Raw genomic sequence first — 22,547 nt, forward strand, 5'->3', positions numbered from 1 at the left:
CTGTGTTTCATCAGCATCTAATTACAGTTGTTTGGGGTATTTTCTTGGTACCATTAAGACACCAATGTTAAATCTGATTAAAAAAACACACCCACAGAGTCTTTATGAAATATTTTTGTGAGTGTTAAACTCTACTGAGTTGCATTATGGGAAATGTAGGCTCCGGCTTCTCCCAGTTTCCTTGTAATGTAACCTCAGACTGTAAAGTGTAACACTAAATTGCTGGCGTATCCGTTAACCAGTGGTGGGAAAAGTACTCAGATCTTTTACTTGAGAAAAATTGGCACAAATGATTTGCAATTGATTGACTGATATAAAAATATAATTTATTTGTTGATTATATTTTGTATCTTTAACTCGTCATTTTAGCAGTTTTTGCAGATGAAAGATTGAGCTAAAATAATGCTCTGTGTCACAAGTCTTAATCAGCTGTTCTTCCTTTAAATGTATAAATAACACTTTTTTTCTTCTTGAATTGCAAGATTTGTTCCGTTATAAGACATGTTTGCACAATAGACCTTTTTAAGCTCTGAAGTAGTTATTGGACACCATGGATTGAGTCCACACATCTACTAGAGATGATACAATTTTTCAATCAATCCATTTATTAGCAGAAAATTAACTGGCAACTATTTAAATTTAATTTAATTGTTTCATTTAATTATCAAGCAAAAATACCAGAGGATAATTCAGTCATATTTACCGGGCCTGTCGGTCTCTCTCTTTCTCTTTCTGAGCTTGAGGTTGGCCAAGATGGGCTGTCTCTCGGGAACTAGATCAAATTAATAATTATTTGTAATTGATATTTTATCAGATAGCCTAATTTTTAGACAAGTAATCTTCATAATGGTTGAAATAAAAAATGTGATAGTAGACAATTCCCCCCCCTTATTTGCACTAAAGGAATTAAAAGCCTATCCCAGAGTTCAGGGGTGGAAGCAAATAAAAGCCCGGGGTATTAATTGAAGTTTTACAATACTCAATAATGTGCAAGTACCTCAAAAATGTAGCCTACTTAAGTGCAGTACTTGAGCAAATATACTAAATCACTTTCCAAAAGAAGTATAAATATTCACACCTGTATTAGTAATCAGCCCATGTGATTGGTTACTTCGGTGTAATGTCCCTTTAACGCCAAACTGCAGAGTCACGTGTGCCTGTGTCATGTGATTACTGAGCTGCAAGAGAAGAAAAAGAAAAGCCCGGCTTTGTTATTCTGACTGTTTTTGAAGCAGCGTAACAGACGACATACATGTGACAAGGTGCGCCAAAACCTACCAGGTGAGAAAAAACACGTCCGTTTTGCGCACAGCAAGAAAAACAAACGCCTCCGCTTCAAGTCATTCAGAGCAGCTAGCTCTGCTGTTAGCCACCTAGCATGCTAAGCTAACTTGTTTTTCTCTTGCTCGCTGGTAACCGTTTGCGAAAAGTTACTTTTATCTGTGGTGACGCTTACACATGAAGTTTTGTGTTTATTACGCCACTGATCAGTGTTTTCTCGCAGTATTATGGTGAGTAATGTGTGTTTTTTTTTGTCGCTCATCAGGTTGTAAGAGGAGTAATGCAGTATTGTGCTCTTTGTTCATCATAACAGCTGAGTTCTGCCTCCAAGTCATCTGATGATAATGGTAAAGTACACTCTCTAGTAGCTAAATGTCTTTTAAAAAATTTACTTATTATGACATTAGCTGCTATTTAGGGGTTGAATTTGTACAGTTTTATTTTTACCTCTCTGAGGGTCAGTCTGCAACAGCCTTGAAACTGGGAGAGCTCTAAGGTAAGTACCTTGGCTGCAGGACATTTTATAGTCAACAAGTGGACATAATTATGCAGATGACACACAGATTTACATGGTGTGGTCATGGACTCAGACCTGAATTTGAGGAGCCACATTATGACAATTACAAAGTCAGCCTACTGTCACCTGAAGAATATATCAAGGATTAAAGGACTTATGTCTCAGCAGGACCTGGAAAAGCTTATTCATGCATTTATCTTCAGTCGACTCGACTACTTTAACGGTGTCCTTAGAGGGCTCCCTAAGAAATCCATCAGACAGCTGCAGCTGATTTAAAACGCTGCTGCTCGAGTCCTCACTAAGACCAAAAAGGTGGATCACATCACTCCAGTTCTGAGGTTTTTACATTGGTTTCCTGTCTGTCAAAGAATTTATTTCAAAATCCTGCTGTTAGTTTATAAAGCACTAAATGGTTTAGGGCCAAAATACATTTCTGATCTTCTGCTTCGTTACGAAGCATCCAGACCTCTCAGGTCGTCTGGGGCAGGTTTGCTTTCTGTCCCCAGAGTCAAATCTAAACAAGGAGAAGCAGCGTTCAGTTTTTATGCTCCGAATATCTGGAACAAACTCCCAGAAAACTGCAGGTCTGCTGAAACTGTCAGTTCTTTTAAATTAAGACTTTTCTTTTTACCACAGCCTTACATCTGATCTAATTAAAGGCTGATTAATGTCGTGCACTGCACTGTCCTGTTTTATCCTGTTTCTATTTCCAATTTAACTCTTTAAAATGTATTATCCTGTTTTATTTTCTATTTCACCCTTTTAAAAAATTATATTTAAATCCCTTCCCTTTGCTGCTTTTATGTTTTCTGTAAAGCACTTTGATTTGCCTTGTTGTTGAAATGTGCTATACAAATAAACTTGCCTTGCCTTTTCAACCCTTAAGACACTCTGTACAGTTTATAAAACGGTAGGAAACTGTAGCTCACGAGACTATTTTACTGCTGGTTTATTTATTAACAACCTGCATAAATGATCCACAGTTAAAGAGATAAAGCACCTACACTGCCATCCAGATAATAATGTTTTTATCTTGGTGTTTCATTCAACTGTTGCCTAAATGACTAGGCAATAATTGAAATGTCATTAAAATAATTGTTCCTGACAGCCCTACTTGTTACTCGTGACTGTGTACAGAACTAAAGATACTTTCTTCAGTACATAATCAGTTTTTCTGCAGCGCTCTATGTGCTGAAGTTGTCTGATAACTCAGCGTTTTAGCATATCTTGCTGATGAAAGATGAAGCTAAAATAATGTCACGAGTCTTTATCAGCTGTTCTTCCTTTTTAAATGCTAAATAACAATTTTTATCTTCTTGAATTGTGAAATTTTAGTTTTCTTCTTTTCCTGTTCACCAGACATGTTTACTCAATAGACCTTTTTAAGCCCTGAAGTAGTTACTGGACACCATGTACTGAGTCGGCACATCTACTACAGATGCAACAATTTAGTCAATTAATCCATTTATTAGATCAGCAGAAAATTAACTGGCAACTGTTTTGATATTTGATTTAAATGTAAATCCACATTTGAGAAGCTTAAATCAGAGAATTTGGTGACAATTAATTGACTAATCATTGCAGCTCTAATTTAAACAGTTAGTCAGACAAAACCTGAAATCTACAGCTGACATATATATATATATAATTAGACATATTATACATAGTGACTTTTGTGAGTAGTGGTTGTTTAGGATGTGAAATGCCTAAAATGAGTCTCTACCTACATACAGTAAAAGGGACGTGAACTTTACAGCAAGGATCTGGGTTTGTTTAGTGCTGAAATACAGTTTATCAGTTGGAATTTTTGTTGAGCGGCTGCACAAACTTACCTTTGTTATCATTCCCCACAGTGATTTAGAGGTCTGTCACAACCTGAAAGAAACACAGAAACCAAGAAGATTAGATAGAATGCGTTGACAGTAGTTTCATGTAATATTTGTAGACCACATTGCGTCATACTACGTTTGCTGACAGCCCTTTCCTCATGTTCAGACGCTGCAGATGGGGATCGTGTGTCTGGCTCTGCTGGGCCTCAGCACAGCACTGGTCTGTCCTGATGGAGGCATGTGTGAGGACAAAAACACCTGCTGCAAGAACACGGTGGGAGGATACGGATGCTGTCCACTGCCACATGTGAGTTACCATTCAGCCATGTGTCTGACACAGAAGTGAAGTATTTAAATTAAACTAATACTGTATATGTTGCTGACATAAGTCAAGCATTTGCCATAAAACACACAGTACAAACTTAGTAATTATTGCACAGTTGAGTCATTTAAACAGTGGTGGAGGAAGTACTAAGAAAACGCTAGGGACGCACTGATCTGACACACTGATATCTGCCCGATGCTGACTCAAATAGCTAGATTGGGTATCGAAACAAGGTAAACCCGAACATTTAGCTAGGAGAGCTAACATAGCATGAAGGGAGCTAAAAACAAGGAGTCAGCAGTTTGGAAGTATTTCACACTTGCCAACATGTTTAATGGCAACTTGCAGTATCTGCAAAGCCAGTATTTTGAGGGGTGGCGGCAGCGCTGCAAAATACCTTGAACAGCCATAACATTATAACCACTGACGGATGAAGTGAACAACACTGATTATCTTATCATTGCATCTGTCAGTGGGTGAGAGATATCAGGCAGCCCGGGCCCGTGTGCCTGATCCAACAGACTAGCTACAGTATTTTCATTTTGATTCTTGAAGACGTTCCTCCTCTTTTCCAAAAGGTTTTTCAGAAGTGAAGCAAAAAACAAAGTTCACTTTGTTTGCAGTAAGAACTAAAACTTGAAAATACACTTTTTATAAAATTTTGGAGTCATTTCATGGCGTTTAGTGTGAATCCACACACAGATGGGGAGGAATGATTGATCGAATTTCAAACAGACGTCGTCCAAAATGTAACTGAATAAACTTCTGGTTAAAGTTTGTACATGGTTCTTCTCCTCGGCTGACGCCTCTCAGAAACAGTAAATCAACTTAAACACATCTATTTAAGACTGGAGGACAGGTTACATCAGTGTTTTGCTCCATTTTTCTTCTTAATTTCATGTTTACAGAAGTCTGTTTTACATAGCATATACAGAATTTAAGGTGAGTTCGTTCCACACATCATTTTCTGCAGCTCTGTATTTGTGGTATGTTTCAGTAAAACCTTTGTCATCTTCTCTCCGTCTTTATCCATCTGTAGGCTGAGTGTTGTTCAGATCACCTCCACTGCTGCTTTGAGGGGACGGTTTGCGATCTCGTCCACGCCAAATGTGTTAATAAGACCGTTTCCCTGCCCTGGATGAGACGAGTTCCAGCTAAACAGGCTCAGCTTATCTCTCAGGTATTTCCAACTGAGGGCTTAATCAAAACTAAGACAAGTTGTTGTTATATTTTTGTTAAGCATCTCTTCTGAGCTCAGTATACTTTTGTTTTTTTGTAGAACGTTCGGGCTGTTTGTCAACCTTTGCACTAGAATCTAGTGTTGTGGTACTTGAGACCGGTCTTGGTCTTAAGACCACTTTTTGATGGTCTTGGACTCGACCGCATTTGCACTCGGTCTTGTCTCGGACATTGAGGACTCTGGATTTTATTTCAAGACCATAACTTTGGGAATATCAATAAATTGCTTTTGCATTGTCTGATTTGTTAACATCCTAACTTTGATTGGAAGTAAAACGTATCTCTTCAAATGCAACCAATAACCCTAATTCAACATGTGGTGTTCCCGTTAACGACTGTCACCCCTCCCTGCGATGCTTACATTGATTTCAGCTCTTAGTGTTTGTATGTGGGTGTTTTTTAATGTGCATCTTTCAGATCAGTTTTAGAAGTACCTATGATCTTGTTCCACATTTTATTGCGTGCCATGCAAGGCAGAGATCTGGTCTTGGTCTCGGTCTTGACTACAACACTAGTAGAATCAATGGGGCATTATGTTCTGGCAGCCTTTCATTGGTTTCTCGACTTCATCCTTTAGACATGCAAATGTAACTGTTTAATGAATGTCATCTCAACACAATTAGATCTGCTGCATTGGCACTTTGTTTATTCTTATCTTTCTTTACTGCCCCATACAAGAAGCACACAGAATAAACGCTTTAATTCAAATGTACTTTTAGACTTTCTTTCTTTCTACATTTTGTAGTTTTTATATTTCTTCAAACATGTTGAAACACCGTTGTAATGTGTTAGAAATCAGACTCCGTACGGCAGGATTGAAGGAATGTAAAGATGTCATTTTGGTCCACATGGCTGGGCAATGAAACAGCAATTTAAAATTTGGTTCATATCAAATCTCTGTTCTGATTTTAAGCCCTTAAACACAAATCTCGTCAACACTCGGTGACCTTTTTATCCTCTTCCTCCTCGCTCATCTTCCCCTTCGTGGCTAAATTGAAAGGAGTCTCAGTACAAGAGGGGTGTCTTTAGGGACTCGTCTCTAAGAAAAATATATATATATATATATATATATATATATATATACACATATATATATATATACATACATATATGTGTGTGTATGAGAGTGAGAGAGAATTTGTAGACTTCATTCGTTTATATTTGATGGAAAGAAAGCAAAAAATGTCTCTTCTTTTAAAACTCCATATAAAATAACTGTTGACATTGCCATGTTTTGTTTTTTTGCTCCTGTCCTTGGTGTGCGTGGGCTGTGACGTGTGATGGATCCAGCTCAGCGAGGGAGTGAAGGCAGTCATTTGTCCGGACCAGGAGTCGGAGTGTCCGGACGACACCACCTGCTGCCAGCTTCTTGACGGCTCCTGGGGCTGCTGTCCATTAGCCAAGGTGATGTACATGAGCTGACCCTCACACAAATACTAAAACACCTGAAATCACAAACCCCAAAGACGTCGCCCCAAGAAACGCATTACATGATCTGCTGGCCAGCGTTTGATTTACTCTGCCAGCTGCTCTTGTTCCTGATTTACCATTCAAGACAAAGACTTTAAGGTCAAGAATAACTTTATTGCCAAGTAGGTTCACACATAAGGAATTTGTGTTGGTGTTTTTTTTTTCCCTCAACTATAAACATAGCAGGTGGAAAAATTACTGCAGGTCAAGAATCATAAATATGACATGTAAACTTGACAAGATATGAAAAGAGAGAAGAATAATAAACGATATGTACAATATAAATTGTTTAAAAAATAAAATATTTACATTTTGTGATATGTTTGTGTCTCAAATCTTTATGAGAACAAATTTAATATGTATTAATGTATAAAGAACATTTTGAAAATACAGTATCTGTCAGGTTGTAGTCATAGTAAAATGATGGTTATCCACAGCTTGTCTTTTTGTCTTCTTCACCTCATAAAGCTCAAATACAAATCTGTGTTTGCTTGTTATTTTAAGCATCATTGGTCCCAGTGTTCATGTTGAAGAGACCTTTATGTTGATAACAAGACGGGTTATGTCCAAATTCTCTATTTATCAGCTAAAAAAAATCTATATTTTTACAAAGGTTTTTTTATTTCTAGTAATTATGTTACTGAATGAAAAAGCATTAAGTTATGGTTTGTTTTTCATGCATTTTTAATCCCCTCCCACTGATTGAAGTTGAGCGTCTGTACCTTTCCATTAGCTGCAGGAAACTGTCCTTGACCGACGTTCCTGACTGTGAAATGATTTTCTTCTCTCTGCAGGCGGTGTGTTGTGAGGATAAGCTCCACTGTTGCCCCGAGGGCACAAAGTGTGATATTGCTCACTCAAGGTGCGTCTCGGCGTCGCTGGAGTCCTTCCCCATGCTGCAGAAACTGCCTGCCAGAAGGAAGGAGAATAATACAGGTGAGGAATTACTCATCTAAATAAACGCATTCAGACAAGCCATCCAATTTAATGGCCAGGTACTCCTGTAGGGAGGTCTACTTGAAAAATCCCACGTTTTTAATTTGCAGAAAGATTTTTAAAAATCACTAAAAACAATCTGTCATTTTCTTCATGTTTCTGTAGCTTCGTCAGTCCGTTCAGTGACGTGTCCTGGTGGAAAAAGCAGCTGCCCAGAAAGTTTTACATGTTGCCTGCTAACCAGTGGAGACTACGGCTGCTGCCCTTACCCAGAGGTACTTGTCTCATCTTTTCCATAATACATATGGAAAATATCTTGGAGCTGAAACTATTTTAATAGTTTTATTTCAGCAGCTTTTCTCTGTTTTTATATAACTTTACTTTCATATTGTTGGGTTTTGGTCTAATGACTGGGGGGCGGGGGGGACTTGAGCTCTGGGAAATTTAAAATTGGCATTTTAAATGAAAAGTTAATTAATTGAGATAGTTAGTTGCAGCGATAAGGATATTACGAGTGTTTGTTTAAACAGTTTTACAGCTCCTTGGTCATTTCTGTTTAGAAAAAATTAGATGTAGATGGACTTGATTGAAATCATAAATTGTAATATTATGTTGTATTACATCCACACAGTCCAGTATTAATGACTGTACGCTACTTTATTTTACCAAGTCAAGTTTAGAAAAGGCTTTTAAGAAAATATACTGTAGCCTCATCATGTTATTCACTTAAAGTGTATTTGAAATAGTCTTTTTTTTTTTTTTTTTTATTTACTTTAGGGAATTTGAAATTGAAACCTATGATAGCAAAAACACTTCACCATGAACCATCTCTGTTAATTTCATAGCTATTATTACAAAACAGCCATTGTCTAATATAAAATATCAGTTTTTTAACTTATCTGTCTTGTCTGTTAACTAGAATACATCGGAATCTGTTCTTTTGTTCTTTCTGCCTGTATGTTTGAGACTTTCATGCATCCAACAAATGTATAACGATCGCTTTTGCTACACAGCAGCGTTAAAAACGTTAAACTCTCCGCAAGTAAAAAAAACGGTGTTAAACCCGATTTTGATGTACATACATTTATTAAGATTACTTAAATAACAAGATTAAAACAGAGTGGCAATGTTGCACAACTAATAACCAAGTGGTGGGCGTTCTGATTTGCTGCATAGCCTGCCGCGAGTATATAGCAGTGACAGTAAATCTCTACCAGTGGACACATTTCTACTGCCACACAGTATACAGTCACATTGCCAATCCTGTAATAACCTACCTGTTGGATTAGCAACATTTAATATCACATATTAAATTACCTTCACAGCATGGGCAGCTACAGGCACTCATCTTTTCTGTGCTGTAGCAAGAATTAATGTTACGTACTGTGGTTTTAATTACACTTAAAGGATCATCGTGTAACTGCATCACACCACAGAATACTTAGTGCATCTACTAACAAGTAGTTACTAAGGTTGGAGCTGAGCTCATGTACAGGCATGTACGAGAGTCGAGCACGGTTTCACCAGGGAGCTTTTGAGCTTATCAAATCCTCGTCTTCACCACTCCGTGCACAGCCGGTGTGCACAGTGGATTTTTGCATTTGCTTTTGTCAGAGGTGCAAAAATGATGCTCCTGGGAGTATTTCAACATGGGAATTTGGGATGCAGCATTAATAACGTACAGTGAACAAAATTATAAACGCAACATTTTGTTTTGGCCTCCATTCATCATGAGCTGAACGCAAATATCTAAGACTTTCTCTATGTACACAAAAGGTCTATTTCTCTCAAATATTGTTCACAAATCTGTAAAAATCTGTGTTAGTGTGTTACCTGTTTAATACCCATGCTGTCTGATCAGCATCTTGATGATATGCCACACCTGTGAGGAGGATGGATTATCTCGACAAAGGAGAAGTGCTCACTAACTCAGATTTGTGAACAATATTTTAGAGAAATAGGCCTTTTGTGTACATAGAGAAAGTCTTAGATCTTTGAGTTCAGCTCATGATGAATGGGGACCAAAACAAAAGTGTCGCGTTTATAATTTTAAGTGTATATGTTTTTGTTTGGGGGCTTTGTTTTGGAGGGAAATAAAGGTTTGTGGCGTGAGAATGAAGCTGTCGGAATAAGCAACAAATGCTCCAATGCTGTATTTTTACAGTTTGGTGTCCTTAGCTTTGTGCTTAAACAGCATGATGTCATTTTTCTACTAAGTGTTTGTGTGAAATTTAAATCCTGTGCAGGCCATGTGCTGCAGCGATCATCTGCACTGTTGCCCTAGCAACACAATATGTGACCTGGAGCATGGGGTCTGCAAATCTGGTGAGACGCACATGCCACTGCTGAAGAAGATCTCTGCCGTACACAAAGACGGTAAGCAGGGACTAAATCACGCTCTTATAGATTTTTAATTATCATACTGCTCGAACTATAAAGTGTTTATGTTGTAAAGTCAGCTGATGTGTTCTGACTTCTCCTTGTCAGTTGAGTGTCCAGACAAGAAATCAGCATGTCCTGACCAGACCACGTGCTGCCAGATGGCCAGTGGCACATACGGCTGCTGTCCTTTACCCAATGTGAGTAAACTGTTCTGAAGGAGAAGCCAAACCTGCAAGACAGAGTCTGATCAGAGTTGGCCTGTTGGAAAATGTAGGGCTGTTTCAATATAAATCAGCGGGATGGATGATGAAACATGGTGTTGCTCACAGACCGACAAGTGAACTGCAACAAATACTCCTGAATTTGACACGGTGGATGTTTGTCAGACCAGAGAAAGTACCACACATGTCTCCCAGTCATTCCCTTCTTCTTTGGATTAGGCAGCTAGATGCTACAATGGTGCATTGCTGCCATACTGTTTGTTAATAATGTTCCTTTTGACCGTCATATATTTTATATAGCCCAAATGTTTCTAACTGCTGCTGAACAGCTTCCCTTTTTTTTTTGAAGTGAGAAATTGTGCTGTAATATGTAATGAACTTTTGCTTCTGTTAAAATGGATTTTTATACAATTTGGTATAGAAAAAGCATTGTTTAGGAACTGGTATCCAAGTCGAGGTGTCATTTTGAACGATGCCCTGGCCATGGTATCACTGTAGCACAAAATCACAAAGCTGAGAGAAGAAGAGTTTCACATGAAAAATGATGCTTCATTAAATCCAGAATTATAATCAAATGCTCAACATTTTATGACACACTTTTAATTTGAAGGATAAAAAATAAATATTTTCAAATGTAAAAGTCGGGGAGAAGGTGGCCATTCAGAGGACAAAAACTGCAGAAGAATCACATCTGTTGATCATTTGGGTAAATGTTTTTGCAATCAATAAGAGGCTGAAAGATCTGCTCATCTGGGAAGAGGAAAAGTTAATTTAAAGAGGTGGTATTCTACTTTTTGCCTTTTTTAGTGCGTGTAATAGGGCTTTTTCATTTTGCAAACCTCAGTCCAACCCAAAGGGAGTTCCCATCTCCCACAGCCAACTCTGCTCTGAACTACCTGAGAACAGCTTGTTTGTAGTCCAGCCGTCTCTAAATGCTAAATGTGCCTCATATAACGCTCCCCAAGCGGCTACTCGGACACGCCCTCAAAAGCTGAACCGAAGCCGTGTTTACTGGCTTCTCACTGACCCGCCCTTCTCTGCTTCTGATTGGCTAGTAGTCCTTAACTAGGAACTGAGCATGTGCAACGACCAACGAAGATCATTTAGAGACAAGATGTATCACTCCATAGCTAAAACGAAGCCTTCAACACAGGATGAAAAGAGGAGCTGCAGCAATGTGCAGTAGGACAAAAATATGGTGTTTTTTGAAAATTAAACCATGTAAACCTGTTCTGTTACAACCTCTAAATAAGACTTTGAACCTGAAAATGAGCATAATACCATCTCTTTACATAGTTGAAATTAAATATAACATAAGTTTTATAGATCACAAAAGAAAATTTTACCTAAACCAAATAAAAAAAAATAAAAAAAAAACCCTACAGGGTTCTACATTTTAACAATGTCCAATAGACAGTAAGGCGATTAGATTATGAGTTTCACGATTGGCTCTATGCTTACTTAAATGAAGTAGCTTTGTATGGTTTGAAGAACGGCACTGACACGAAATAATAAAATGCCCATGTGAGAGTTCAGAGGAATCAATTTGGATCTGAGAAGCTTGAATTCACCCTTATTGCTGAATGTATTGACACTGATTAAGACCCTTTCCTCTTTTCTTCCAGGCCGTCTGTTGTTCAGATCAGAACCACTGTTGTCCTGCAGACACCGAGTGCGACCTGTCCCACAGAGCCTGCGTGTCCACCCTGGGAGAGGCCGCCATGGCCGCTAGGATCCCGGCTGCTGTTACAGGGCTGGTGGCGGTACAGAGAAAAGGTCAGAGCGGGACGGTCTTAACAGCAGGGGAAATCAGTCTTAAAGCAAAGAACTGTGGAGTCCTGTTTTTAAATTGTTTGTTTACATGCGCCCTGATCGTAATGTTCCGATTTTATCTTTTAGTCGGTGCTGTTCCCTGCAATGACTCCGTGGCCTGTGCTGATGGAAACACCTGCTGTAAATCGTCGGGGGGGAAATGGGCCTGTTGTCCGCTACCTGAGGTACCGACATGCTGATTTATACAATAATAATAATAATGAAGAATAATAATGATCACACAGACAGACTCGTGATTCATCTGCTGTCTGTAGAGTTTCCTGCTCAGACAGACATTACATATAGTCTTAATATTATTTAGTTGCTAATTAACACACATGTGATGCAGACCGGTCAAGATTGTGTATCTACTGCAGCTTGTTTGTTTCTCGTCCGTGCAGGCCGTGTGTTGTGAGGATCGCCTGCACTGCTGTCCACACGGCACCACTTGTAACCTGGCAGCCTCCACGTGTGATGATGCCACAGGCGGTACCCTGATGCCCTGGCTCAGCAAAGTGCCCGTCTTTCCCTTAACGAGCGATAACAGCAAGTGCGACAAATCTACGTCGTGTCCTGGAAAATCCACCTGCTGCAAGACGGCGAGTGGAGACTGGGCCTGCTGTCCTCTGCCTCAGGTAATATGGCGCTGGAGTGGTGACACTGTTAATGACAATCTGCACCGCCAGCTTTTTAAATACATATCATCACTCAAACATACTAATGTAACTTTTGACTGTCACAGTCGGGTGTTTTATGTTATTAAGAGTACCCTAATTAATATTAAAAATAAAAATATTTGATACCTCTCAGTATAATGCAGTACTATTCAACAGTACCACAAACTTCATCCTCCATAATCATCCTATGTGAACCCTAAAGCTGGCCACACACTAGAGGATAATTGGGCAGATTTGGGATCAGATTCTCCCCTCCTGATAATCCTGGTTCGCTCTTCTCAGCCTCAAGTTCATCCACAGTTTGATTCTCTTTTTTTCAACCAGCTGACGACGACAGTCTGCCTCCATGTTTGCGTAGTCTGGGATGTGTGCTTTCTTAAGATTAAAATATTAAAGATTAGTTAATTCTGCCGTTATGTCTGTGGCATCCCACATTTATTTTAGATAAGATTATAAAATTTTCCTTTGTTTCTTTTTTCTAATCTTTAAGTTTTAACACTTATTTGCTTATTTGTTATTATTATTGCAAATCAGCCTTTCAGCAAATATGCCATCCTCATATTTCATTGCATTCAACATGTGCAATGTGACAATGGATCAGAGCATCCTCTCGATTATTTCAGATGGGATTTGCTTTCACAACTTGATAAAATGTGGGCTGGGCTAAGCCTGGAGCTTTTAGTGCCTCAACTTGCATGTAAAACAATACTTATCATTTACGCTGGGGACATGTCCCCACCACTTTTTTTTTAAAGCAAAATTTGTTAAACAAAAACGTTCTGGAAAAATAGCTTGCAGTTAAATAACAAACGCCTTTAAAAACTTTAACAACTTTCTGACACAGTTTGTTTTTGGCCAAGTTTCCGTTCTCTCCACGTGAACATGACAAGAGGAGGGAAGAGTAAATCATGCCTACACATGTGTTGCTTCAGCAGGGATGATATTGCATGAGAAAAGTTGATCTACAACAGAAACCTATCTGAAAGCAACACAGAATGACTGACAGCTGCACTAATTTATTTAGTATTATTTAGAGATATATCTTTTGAAATGTCAAAATGTATAAATATAATGTGTATAGTGTTTCCACCATAAATTGGTTTAGAAACTTTCACCAGAATGCAGGAAATGAAGTGTTTTTAAAGATCAAAATTTCCTGGCGGAGGGTCCCCCCAGACCCCTCGCTCATATATCATGTATCGTGATATCTTGCGAGCTAAGTGTCTCTTCACACCCCTAAACTGAGCCCCTTTGTCCCCACCTCTTTTCAACACAGTGACACCCTTGCTTATCACAGGCTTTCAGTTGTCCATATGGATAATGTCACAATGAACTTTTTTGGTTTTGTTAACATTTCAGTATTTAACAGAGCTTGATTTGTGGCTGCAAAGCATTATGATGCTGTAAAATCACCCAGCCTGTGTTGTGTGTTCCTGCCAGGCTGTGTGCTGTGACGACCACGTCCACTGCTGCCCTCATGGTACGGTCTGCAACCTGGCGGCTGAAAGCTGTGACGACCCGTCGGGTTTTGTGCCCTCCCGCTCCTGGGTGGAGAAGGCGTCCGCTCTGACCTCAGAGAAACGGGACGAGAAATGTGACAAGCAGACGATGTGTCCAGGAGGCACCACCTGCTGTAGGAGCAACTCTGGACAGTGGGCCTGCTGCCCCTTACCTCAGGTCAGTAGAAAGGGCCTGTGAAGGCGATGTGCCTCTGCAGGTCAGATGACGCTGATGTGCTGATGGCTGAGGGGACGTTTGTTCTTGTGTCAACTGTAATAGTTATGAAGTGAGAGGAGGTTTTACAGGCTTCCAGGATATAAAAGTCCTGTTCATTTTCACATAGTGTTAGATAACTCACAGCTGGTGCACGCTCAAACAGACATGAAACTCTCCTGGCGATGAGAAAATATCTGGTTCTTTGATTAAAAAAGTCGTACAAGATGCCTGTGGACAAACTGAAGGAGAGACTCCCAAGGAGCATTTCGGTAAGAAACATCCAGTCGCGGAGCTTAAAATACTGTCGCACCACTAACGTTGAGCTGAAACCGAACTTTGTAGAAACGTGATTAAACTCTCAGCAGTTTTAAATTAGGCTCCATTCAGATTTAAATGCTTCGTTCGCAATTGCAACGATAAAGCACTCTGAATTTGCTGCAGCTTTGATGCCATTTTTGTACAGACCATAATTATGAGCAGCCAAGTGGGGGGGAAAATTATAAACGCCAGTCTTTTAGTAATAACTACTTCTCAATGATGACAGGAATTTCTGACAGCATTGAAATCTCCCAGTCGGCATAAAGAACTAGGAAAGTATCCGCAACTCTTTGGCAAAATGGCTGCACCATTGCTTCAAAAATAAAATGCAACTGATTCAGCTAATGGAAGCGGCTTTACACTGTTTGCCTGCTTTCACTTGTTAACAGCTAATTTAGGCTTAATTGATCTTAGAATAATGTATGAATGTATCTACATCAGACTAATGTGAGGTTTGTTGTTTTTCTTCCTTTCAATTCTGCCGACCTGAAGATGCCAGTGAGAGGCGTGAATGCAGTATGAGTCACGCCTCTGATTTGATTTCCATTAATGATGCTGGCTGATGCTCATTATTACCTTTATGATGTTGCCACCAAACTATGTTTTGGCCAAATTATCCAAAGTGTAAATAGGTAAAACTAAAGGACTTAGGGCCTGTGTCCACCAAAGCGTTTTTTCCTGAGGCAAACGTCCTTTTTTTTGTTTGTTTTTTTTCAAGTGTGCTTCCAAAACGCACCAGAACAGCAGCTGGCGTTTTCAGCTGGTAAAAAATGCTTTGGTAGACATAAATCTTAAGTACCATGAAATCACCCAGGAGAGAGAACTTTTTTGGAAGTTATGTTGCATAAAATCTTCTTACATCTGTTCAACTGAAAATCTGACTTTTACAGGGATTTCATGCGGCATTGAAGAACTATTCAATCTTGTTCTTTCCAGGCGGTGTGCTGTAACGATCATGAGCACTGCTGCCCCAAAGGCTACACTTGTAACGTGGCTGAACAGACTTGTGATAAGCCCGGTGGCCTCAGCCTGCCCTGGCTGCCGAAGACACCGGTCCTGAGGAACGAGCCCAGTCAGGCTGTTACCAGTCCAACTCCGCCGGCCAAGAACATGTGTGACGCCCAAACCAGCTGCCCCAGGGACACGACCTGCTGCTTCATGAACGAGACCCACAAATGGGGCTGCTGCCCTCTGCCAAAGGTAAGTGATTATTTAAACAGCCTCACTCACCCACAAAACTAATAACATGTTACGAGTTACCTTTGCTGTTCCTCAGGCGGTCTGCTGTAAGGATGGAAACCACTGCTGCCCCAGCGGTCACGTCTGTGAACCTCACCGCTCCTCCTGCTCAAAGGGCCCCCGTGTTATACCCTGGTTCACCAAACTGAGCGCCGTGACCGAGCCGGGCGCCCCGACAGACGTTAAATGTGACGACAAGAGCAGCTGCGCTTCAGGAACGACCTGCTGTAAACTGCAGTCAGGAGAGTGGGGCTGCTGCCCTCTGGTCAAGGTGTCTACATCACATGACTTCGCATTTATGTTAGGATGTTAGTTTGATTTTAAGATCGTATGTTTTAGTAACTGTGACCAAACAGCATTATAATATTGTAGCGCTTGATTGGATCAGATTTCAACTTTAACTTTCAAACAATTGCAAAACATGCAGTTGTTGTTTGTGCACATACAGTACAAGTGCTCAGCCCGACTTCCTACAAAAATATTATATTGTAAACGACAACTTGGTCTCTTCAAAGATCCACAAAAGTCTGCCAAAAAAATGGGTATTTTCTAAAACGCAACTAAAATCTTTTATGCTCATCCAGTCAGAAGAAGTCAGCAGAAATGAGGGACATTTTACTAAAAGCTTATTTATATTTTATAAATCATCATATAATTTACAATAAAATGGACTTGGTACAAAAGAAACCTGCCTACGTAACGCCTAGTATCAGCTGCGCGCGGCCACACGTGACAGAGGACAACAAACACCGGCAGCTGCTCCGCCATTCGTCATAAACTTTCATAAGCTTTAAAACTTCATACAACAAGACCCAAACAAAGAAGCGCTGAACGTAAAATAGGTTAGTAACCTGCTTCTTGCTTCAGCTACGACCTACCGGAGGTTAACTCCGACTGTCGTTCGTTATGAAAAGATGAAGGAGCGTTTGTTTACATGCCAAACTTGTGGTGGTCGATTTAACGTGATCATTTACGTCCCGCTGGCTGCCATCACGTTAATTATTGCCATCTGCTGCAAACATGTTACAGGTTTATTGTTGATCATGTAACTTTATAGTTTTATGTAGTTAACGTTACACTACGTTTGAAAGTCTGCAGGGTGTGTTGACTTACAGTAGTTAATAAGATGTCAATAATTGCATTGCACATTACATGGTTGTGCTTTGTAAGTGGAAAAACAGGTTACAGTTACAGAATACTTTTTTATAGCCATGCAGTTTTATAAGCAGCCTGGATTGAACGCAGCAGCAGATACAACATTCATTATAACCACGAGAGACTTGAGACTCTAGCTTAAAGACTTGTGAGCATCTCTGGCCAGTGGTAGTGTACACGAATGTAACTGTGCACCCACATGTTTGACTTTTAGCTGAAAACAATATGTGCGTTAAAAACCCAAAATATAATATTATAACAAGCCGCAAAAAACCAACGGTTTATCTCGATGCACCAACTCCTAATATTCACATGCATAACAGGAAGTGGATGCAAACGCGCACAACTTGAATTTTCTTTTGGTTATTCAAAGATGTCCCCTAACAGAGTCTATGTATGTTCATGTAAAATGTCCCATTTAAAGACCTTTCTAGTGAGCCGCTGTTCAGACCAAAGCCGGATCTTCTCACATTTATGTCTGGTGTTATTATAAAATATTATACATTTGTGGTTTAGTCCAAATTAACAGCTCTGTCAGAGGGCATAAAAACTGTTTAAATGTAGTGACAGAAGCGACAGATTTCAACAATCTGTAGTCTGATACGAGCGTTTTATCCTGTCTCCCCTTCAGGCGGTTTGCTGTGCAGACCATGAGCACTGCTGTCCTCAGGGCTACACCTGCAACATGCAGACTGGAACATGCGAGAAGAAGAACCGCGATGTGCTCGTCCTCACCCTCCCTCAGAGCAAAGTGGTGCAGTCCGAGCAGAGAGGCACCGAGGGCGACGCGGACGTACCATGTGACAGCACGGGGGAATTTCACTGCCCCAAGCAAGACACGTGCTGTAAGATCTCAGCCGCAGAGTGGGCCTGCTGCCCCTCGCCCAGGGTACGTCCACATTTCACTCCAATCTCTCACACGAGCACTTAATATCTTGTAGGAAAGATTAATTTGGTAAGCTCGTTTATTATAATTATGATACACCTTCTTCAAAAGCAACCCTTGTTCTCGCCTTGTTGAACATGCTATGGTCCCATTTAGTGTTTTATTTTTTTGTCCCATTTATTCTTTCATATGTCTAAATATTGCTTCTAGAGCTCTTGGAGGGGAAGCAAGAAAGATAAAATATACATTAGAAAATGGAACTGAGGCAATCAGCCTACAGAGGCGTTACATCTCTGCAACAAGTTGTTACCCAGTTGTCTGAGAATCTATTTCTTTACTTTAACTTCGAGGTTTAGGAAACTGAAGTTCCTCTTTAATATCTTAATCTAAATGATGTTTCTTCTTTTGACAGGCTGTCTGCTGCTCAGACTCAAAGCACTGCTGTCCTGTAGGATACTCATGTGACCTGAAGGCTAGAGGATGCACCTCACAGAATCAGCTGACCTGGGACATTTTGTTCGGGGACAGAAAGAAAGACTTTGTCCCCCATGGACTTTAACTCCACTTCAATCTGGATCCATTACATCCATCTACAGCTCATATTGTCCACAGACAATAAGGCTGTTGCTGCTTCGTGTTTGTTTTTGTCGTTCATGGAAGTTTCTGCACTCCTGAGTATTGGTGGTGGTGGTAGGTGTGGAGGAGACTTTGTGCAAGACAGGGGAAAAACATGCGTGCTGCCGTCATCTCTGACAATTATAAAGAAGATATAATGAAATGGGAAGGAATATTTCCTGTTATTTCAACATGTGTGACCTTGGAGTGTGCAGAAGTCTTTTAAACGTGTTGCACCAGGCAGAAAATATTTTATCACCATCACGCTCGCTTCTTGATATAGAGGACAGTAATACCACAATGAGAAGTACAGCAAGTGTCTCGTTAAAGGATAGTGTTGGTGATATTATATATTTATCTTATTGTCAACAAATCCCGTGAAAAGATCAAAACCAACAATGTGTTCGTCTCTCAAAACGTCCCTACTAACAGTAATTGCTTCCCCACGCGCCATCAGTACGCATACCGGAAGATGACAAGTCACTTAAGTTCAGGTTCTGCCGTTATGTCCCCGTTTATCCTCCCAACACACAAGAAAGCCCTGATATCGAGTCCGAAAATGACAGAGGAGATGAGGCGAGCGTAACTGAAAGCAAAAAGTTTTTTTGTTTCCTTCTCAATCCTGAAAGGTGGTGATGCCCTGTTACCCCTCGTACTCATGACCTTAGAAAACAGTATGTTGTTGTTGTTGGGGATGTGACGGGGACTTGGGGACACAGGCTATGCCAAGTTCAAGGTAAATAAAGTTATCAGGCCTGAATGATTTTGAAGAAATGACTAATTGCAATTATTTTGACTGATATTGCGATACTAAGGGGAACGATCATTTTTACATAATTATTCTCATTTACATTGAAAATATTAGTCTCTATAATATGATGTGCGGGCTTGGACATCTCTGCAGCACGACAATATTTAATTAAAAACGGTATCGTGACACACGAATCACCTCTTTAACAAATATTGCTCCTCGTGCGTTTGAAAATAGCAGCAGGCTATATTGCGATTGATTGTTCAGCCCTAAAAATGATACATTTATTATTTAGTTTTTCTGACTAATCGCATGGATTCCTCGCGGCGGGGTACCTGTCCGCAGCCCAGGACTTGGGAACCCAAGCTGCAGGACGCTGCAAGTGGGATAAAATAAATTGCATGGTAACAAAGCAACATGTTGGACAAGAATGGCGCTCTGAGGCACGGAGGATGAAAAGATATTAAGCTTTGATGCACAGATTAAACCAGTTAGTAGATGCACTCGTTGGTTTGGCTCTTTTTTCTTTTTTTTTTTTTTTAAAGTTGATTTGTTCACAATAGGAAAAATATAGATTTTCAGCATCCGGCTTTATTGTTTTTGTATTTTCTGATCATTATTATTGGAAGTGAGTGATTTCCCAGTGTCGTTAATAAAAAATAATAAAAAAGGAAACATAAATGTACTCGCTGTGGGCAACACTTGATTAACTCCTCATACATGACTGAAGTTGTTTCAAAGAATAGTAGCAGCATTTTCTTGTACAAGTTGTTGACTGTTTATCTGCTGGTCTTTAATGTAGTTGTTGATTTTATTTCGCCTATGATTTAATAAGAGACCCAGAAGAGGTGAAACGGATAAACGGTGAAGATGCATTTCAAGTAAAGCAGCGATAGATAGTTTCTTCAAATTTGAATTTTCTTTTTTTGGGGGGGGGTTGCCGTACACTTGGTTAAAGCGACATAAGCGATGACAGACTGTACAAGGAGCTTGTGCCTTTTATAATTTCACTGTAAAGAGGTGCTTGTCGGTCAGGAAAATTCATTCCAACACTGGAAAATAACAAACATGTATCTTTTGGACAGTTCAGTGTAGATTTCTCTTAACAAGCCAAGAACATCTCTCGTTCCATCAGCAGAGAACAAAAAGCACTGAGTCGATAAAGTTGTCAGAGCTACGCAGATGGAAGTTTTTGTGTTTGAACAGCAGTAACAGTCATTTTCAGTGCAGCAGGTCTTCATACATGTTGCCATTGAGTCTTTTTGAGGGGGGGTCTCTAGCTTTTGGAGTTTCCGAACACTGGGCTCTGTAAGATTGTAGAAATACTGCTCTTGAATCCTGTAGTTTTTGTTTTGAAGGACTTTACACCTCATGAGGAAGTTGAAATTTTATTAAATCCACTTTTTATGAATAAAGTTTGGACACACCTTCAAATAAATAACGTAAACATGCTCTCACCATCGTGTTGTCAGCTCTTCTCCTTTATTAAAAATTTTTATTTATTTATTATGTGTTTCTTTTACTGCCTCTTCCAGCCTTTCAATGAGGAGTGTGAAATGAAGTTCCTCAAAATATCACTTTGGTTCAGTGTGATAATTAAATTCAGTGAGGTCATCCTTGAAGTTTAACGGTTGGCAGGATGTGCACACTCACACAACAAGCCCACACACTTCCTCTGGCCTTTTCCCCCTCCATATCCTCTTACCCCGACCCGCCTCCCTCTTCCCAGTCATCAGAAAGTTGTTATGACTACGCGAGTAAACAAAAGACAGATGAGTGGAGACTGTGGGGGTAGTGTCCCACTTTACTGCCAGTGCTGACAGTAAAGTGGTGCTTTATTATATCGTCTGCCCTCTGGTGGTCAGAAACGGAGTTGATGGCTCTTCTGCTTGAGTTGAAAACAAAGCAACACATGCTGTTTCAGCTCTAAATGTGGTCAGATACTCCTGCGGGGCCCCATTGTTGAAGACAGTACCGGACAGTTGCATATGTCAAAGCCCTACTGCTGTATTTATGAGTGTATTTGGCTGTTTTGACTTGAAATTAAGTTTGAGAGTTGAATTCAAAATAATTTAAAACAATTTGAGGCAAGAAAATGCGTAAACAAGAAGTTCTGCAGCGCTCATTTTAAAATGTCTCTACAAAATGTTGAATTTTGGGAAATACTGTCTTTGAATTGATTTGGTTCAAAGTTATTAAAAATTATGTTTTGTTTAAAAAAGGCAGGCCTGTCTGTCAAATCTACAACCAGTTAGCTTAGCACAAAGACTGGAAACAGGAGGAAACGGCTAACATTAGCCTTCATCTCATCTGTCCAAAGCACATTTTGGAGAATACGCTTATTAGGTTTCTAGCAGCACAGTAGATGAGAATATTGATGCCATTAATGTTTGTCTGTTAACTATAAGGCTACAGCTTGCAGACGCTTAGCTAAGCACAGAGAATGGAAACGGGGCGTAACACCTAGCCAGCTAATAAAATCTGCTACCAGCACCTCCAAACCTCACTAATGTGTTGTATCTTGGTTTAATCTGTAAACAGAAATTTAAAGACGATTAAAGGCAATTTGTGGTTTTACCTTATATTTAAAAGACAAACACGAAAGTGGAATCAATCTTCTCATCTACCTTCCTGCAAGAAAGCTAACAAGCATATTCCCCAAAATGTCCTTTGGACATGCAGGCTAGCTGTTTCCCCCTGTTTCCAGTCTTTGTGCTAAGCTAAGCTAACTGGCTGCTGGCTGTAGCATCATTTTATTTAAGAAACATATAAGAGTGATATTGGTCTTCCCATCTACCTACCTGCAAGAAAGCTAAAAAGCGTAATTTCCAAAATGACAGATGCAGGCTGTTTCCCCCTGTTTCCAGTCTTTGTGCTAAGCTAAGCTAACTGGCTGCTGGCTGTAGCCTCATATTATTTAAGAAACATATAAGAGTGATATTGGTCTTCCCATCTACCTTCCTGCAAGAAAGCTAAAAAGCGTAATTTCCAAAATGACAGATGCAGGCTAGCTGTTTTCCCCTGTTTCCAGTCTTTGTGCTAAGCTAAGCTAACTGGCTGCTGGCTGTAGCCTCATATTATTTAAGAAACATATAAGAGTGATATTGGTCTTCCCGTCTACCTTCCTGCAAGAAAGCTAACCAGCGTAATTTCCAAAATGACAGATGCAGGCTAGCTG

General features: G+C 39.9%; 1 protein-coding gene across 1 annotated transcript; it reads left to right on the forward strand.

The window, feature by feature from the left end:
* The first annotated feature begins 1,122 nt into the window (after positions 1-1,122).
* grnb (granulin b) lies at positions 1,123-20,829 on the forward strand. The gene is made up of 17 exons (XM_046068302.1): positions 1,123-1,281; positions 1,547-1,628; positions 3,794-3,934; positions 4,992-5,132; positions 6,482-6,595; positions 7,456-7,597; positions 7,763-7,872; positions 9,844-9,973; positions 10,085-10,176; positions 11,826-11,976; positions 12,100-12,197; positions 12,414-12,647; positions 14,130-14,366; positions 15,660-15,923; positions 16,000-16,233; positions 17,749-18,006; positions 18,416-20,829. Exons 2-17 carry the CDS (start codon positions 1,620-1,622, stop codon positions 18,560-18,562), a joined length of 2,502 nt encoding a protein of 833 aa, XP_045924258.1. The 5' UTR covers positions 1,123-1,281; positions 1,547-1,619; the 3' UTR covers positions 18,563-20,829.
* The last annotated feature ends 1,718 nt before the right edge of the window (positions 20,830-22,547 follow it).

This window comes from Micropterus dolomieu, linkage group LG14 (genome assembly GCF_021292245.1).
Source record: "Micropterus dolomieu isolate WLL.071019.BEF.003 ecotype Adirondacks linkage group LG14, ASM2129224v1, whole genome shotgun sequence".
Taxonomy (NCBI): Eukaryota; Metazoa; Chordata; class Actinopteri; order Centrarchiformes; family Centrarchidae; genus Micropterus; species Micropterus dolomieu.

Coding starts and splice junctions, on each gene's coding strand:
- grnb (XM_046068302.1), top strand. Junction 3,935..4,991: donor GATGCTGTCCACTGCCACAT/GTGAGTTACCAT, acceptor ATCCATCTGTAG/GCTGAGTGTTGTTCAGATCA. Junction 7,873..9,843: donor GCTGCTGCCCTTACCCAGAG/GTACTTGTCTCA, acceptor AATCCTGTGCAG/GCCATGTGCTGCAGCGATCA.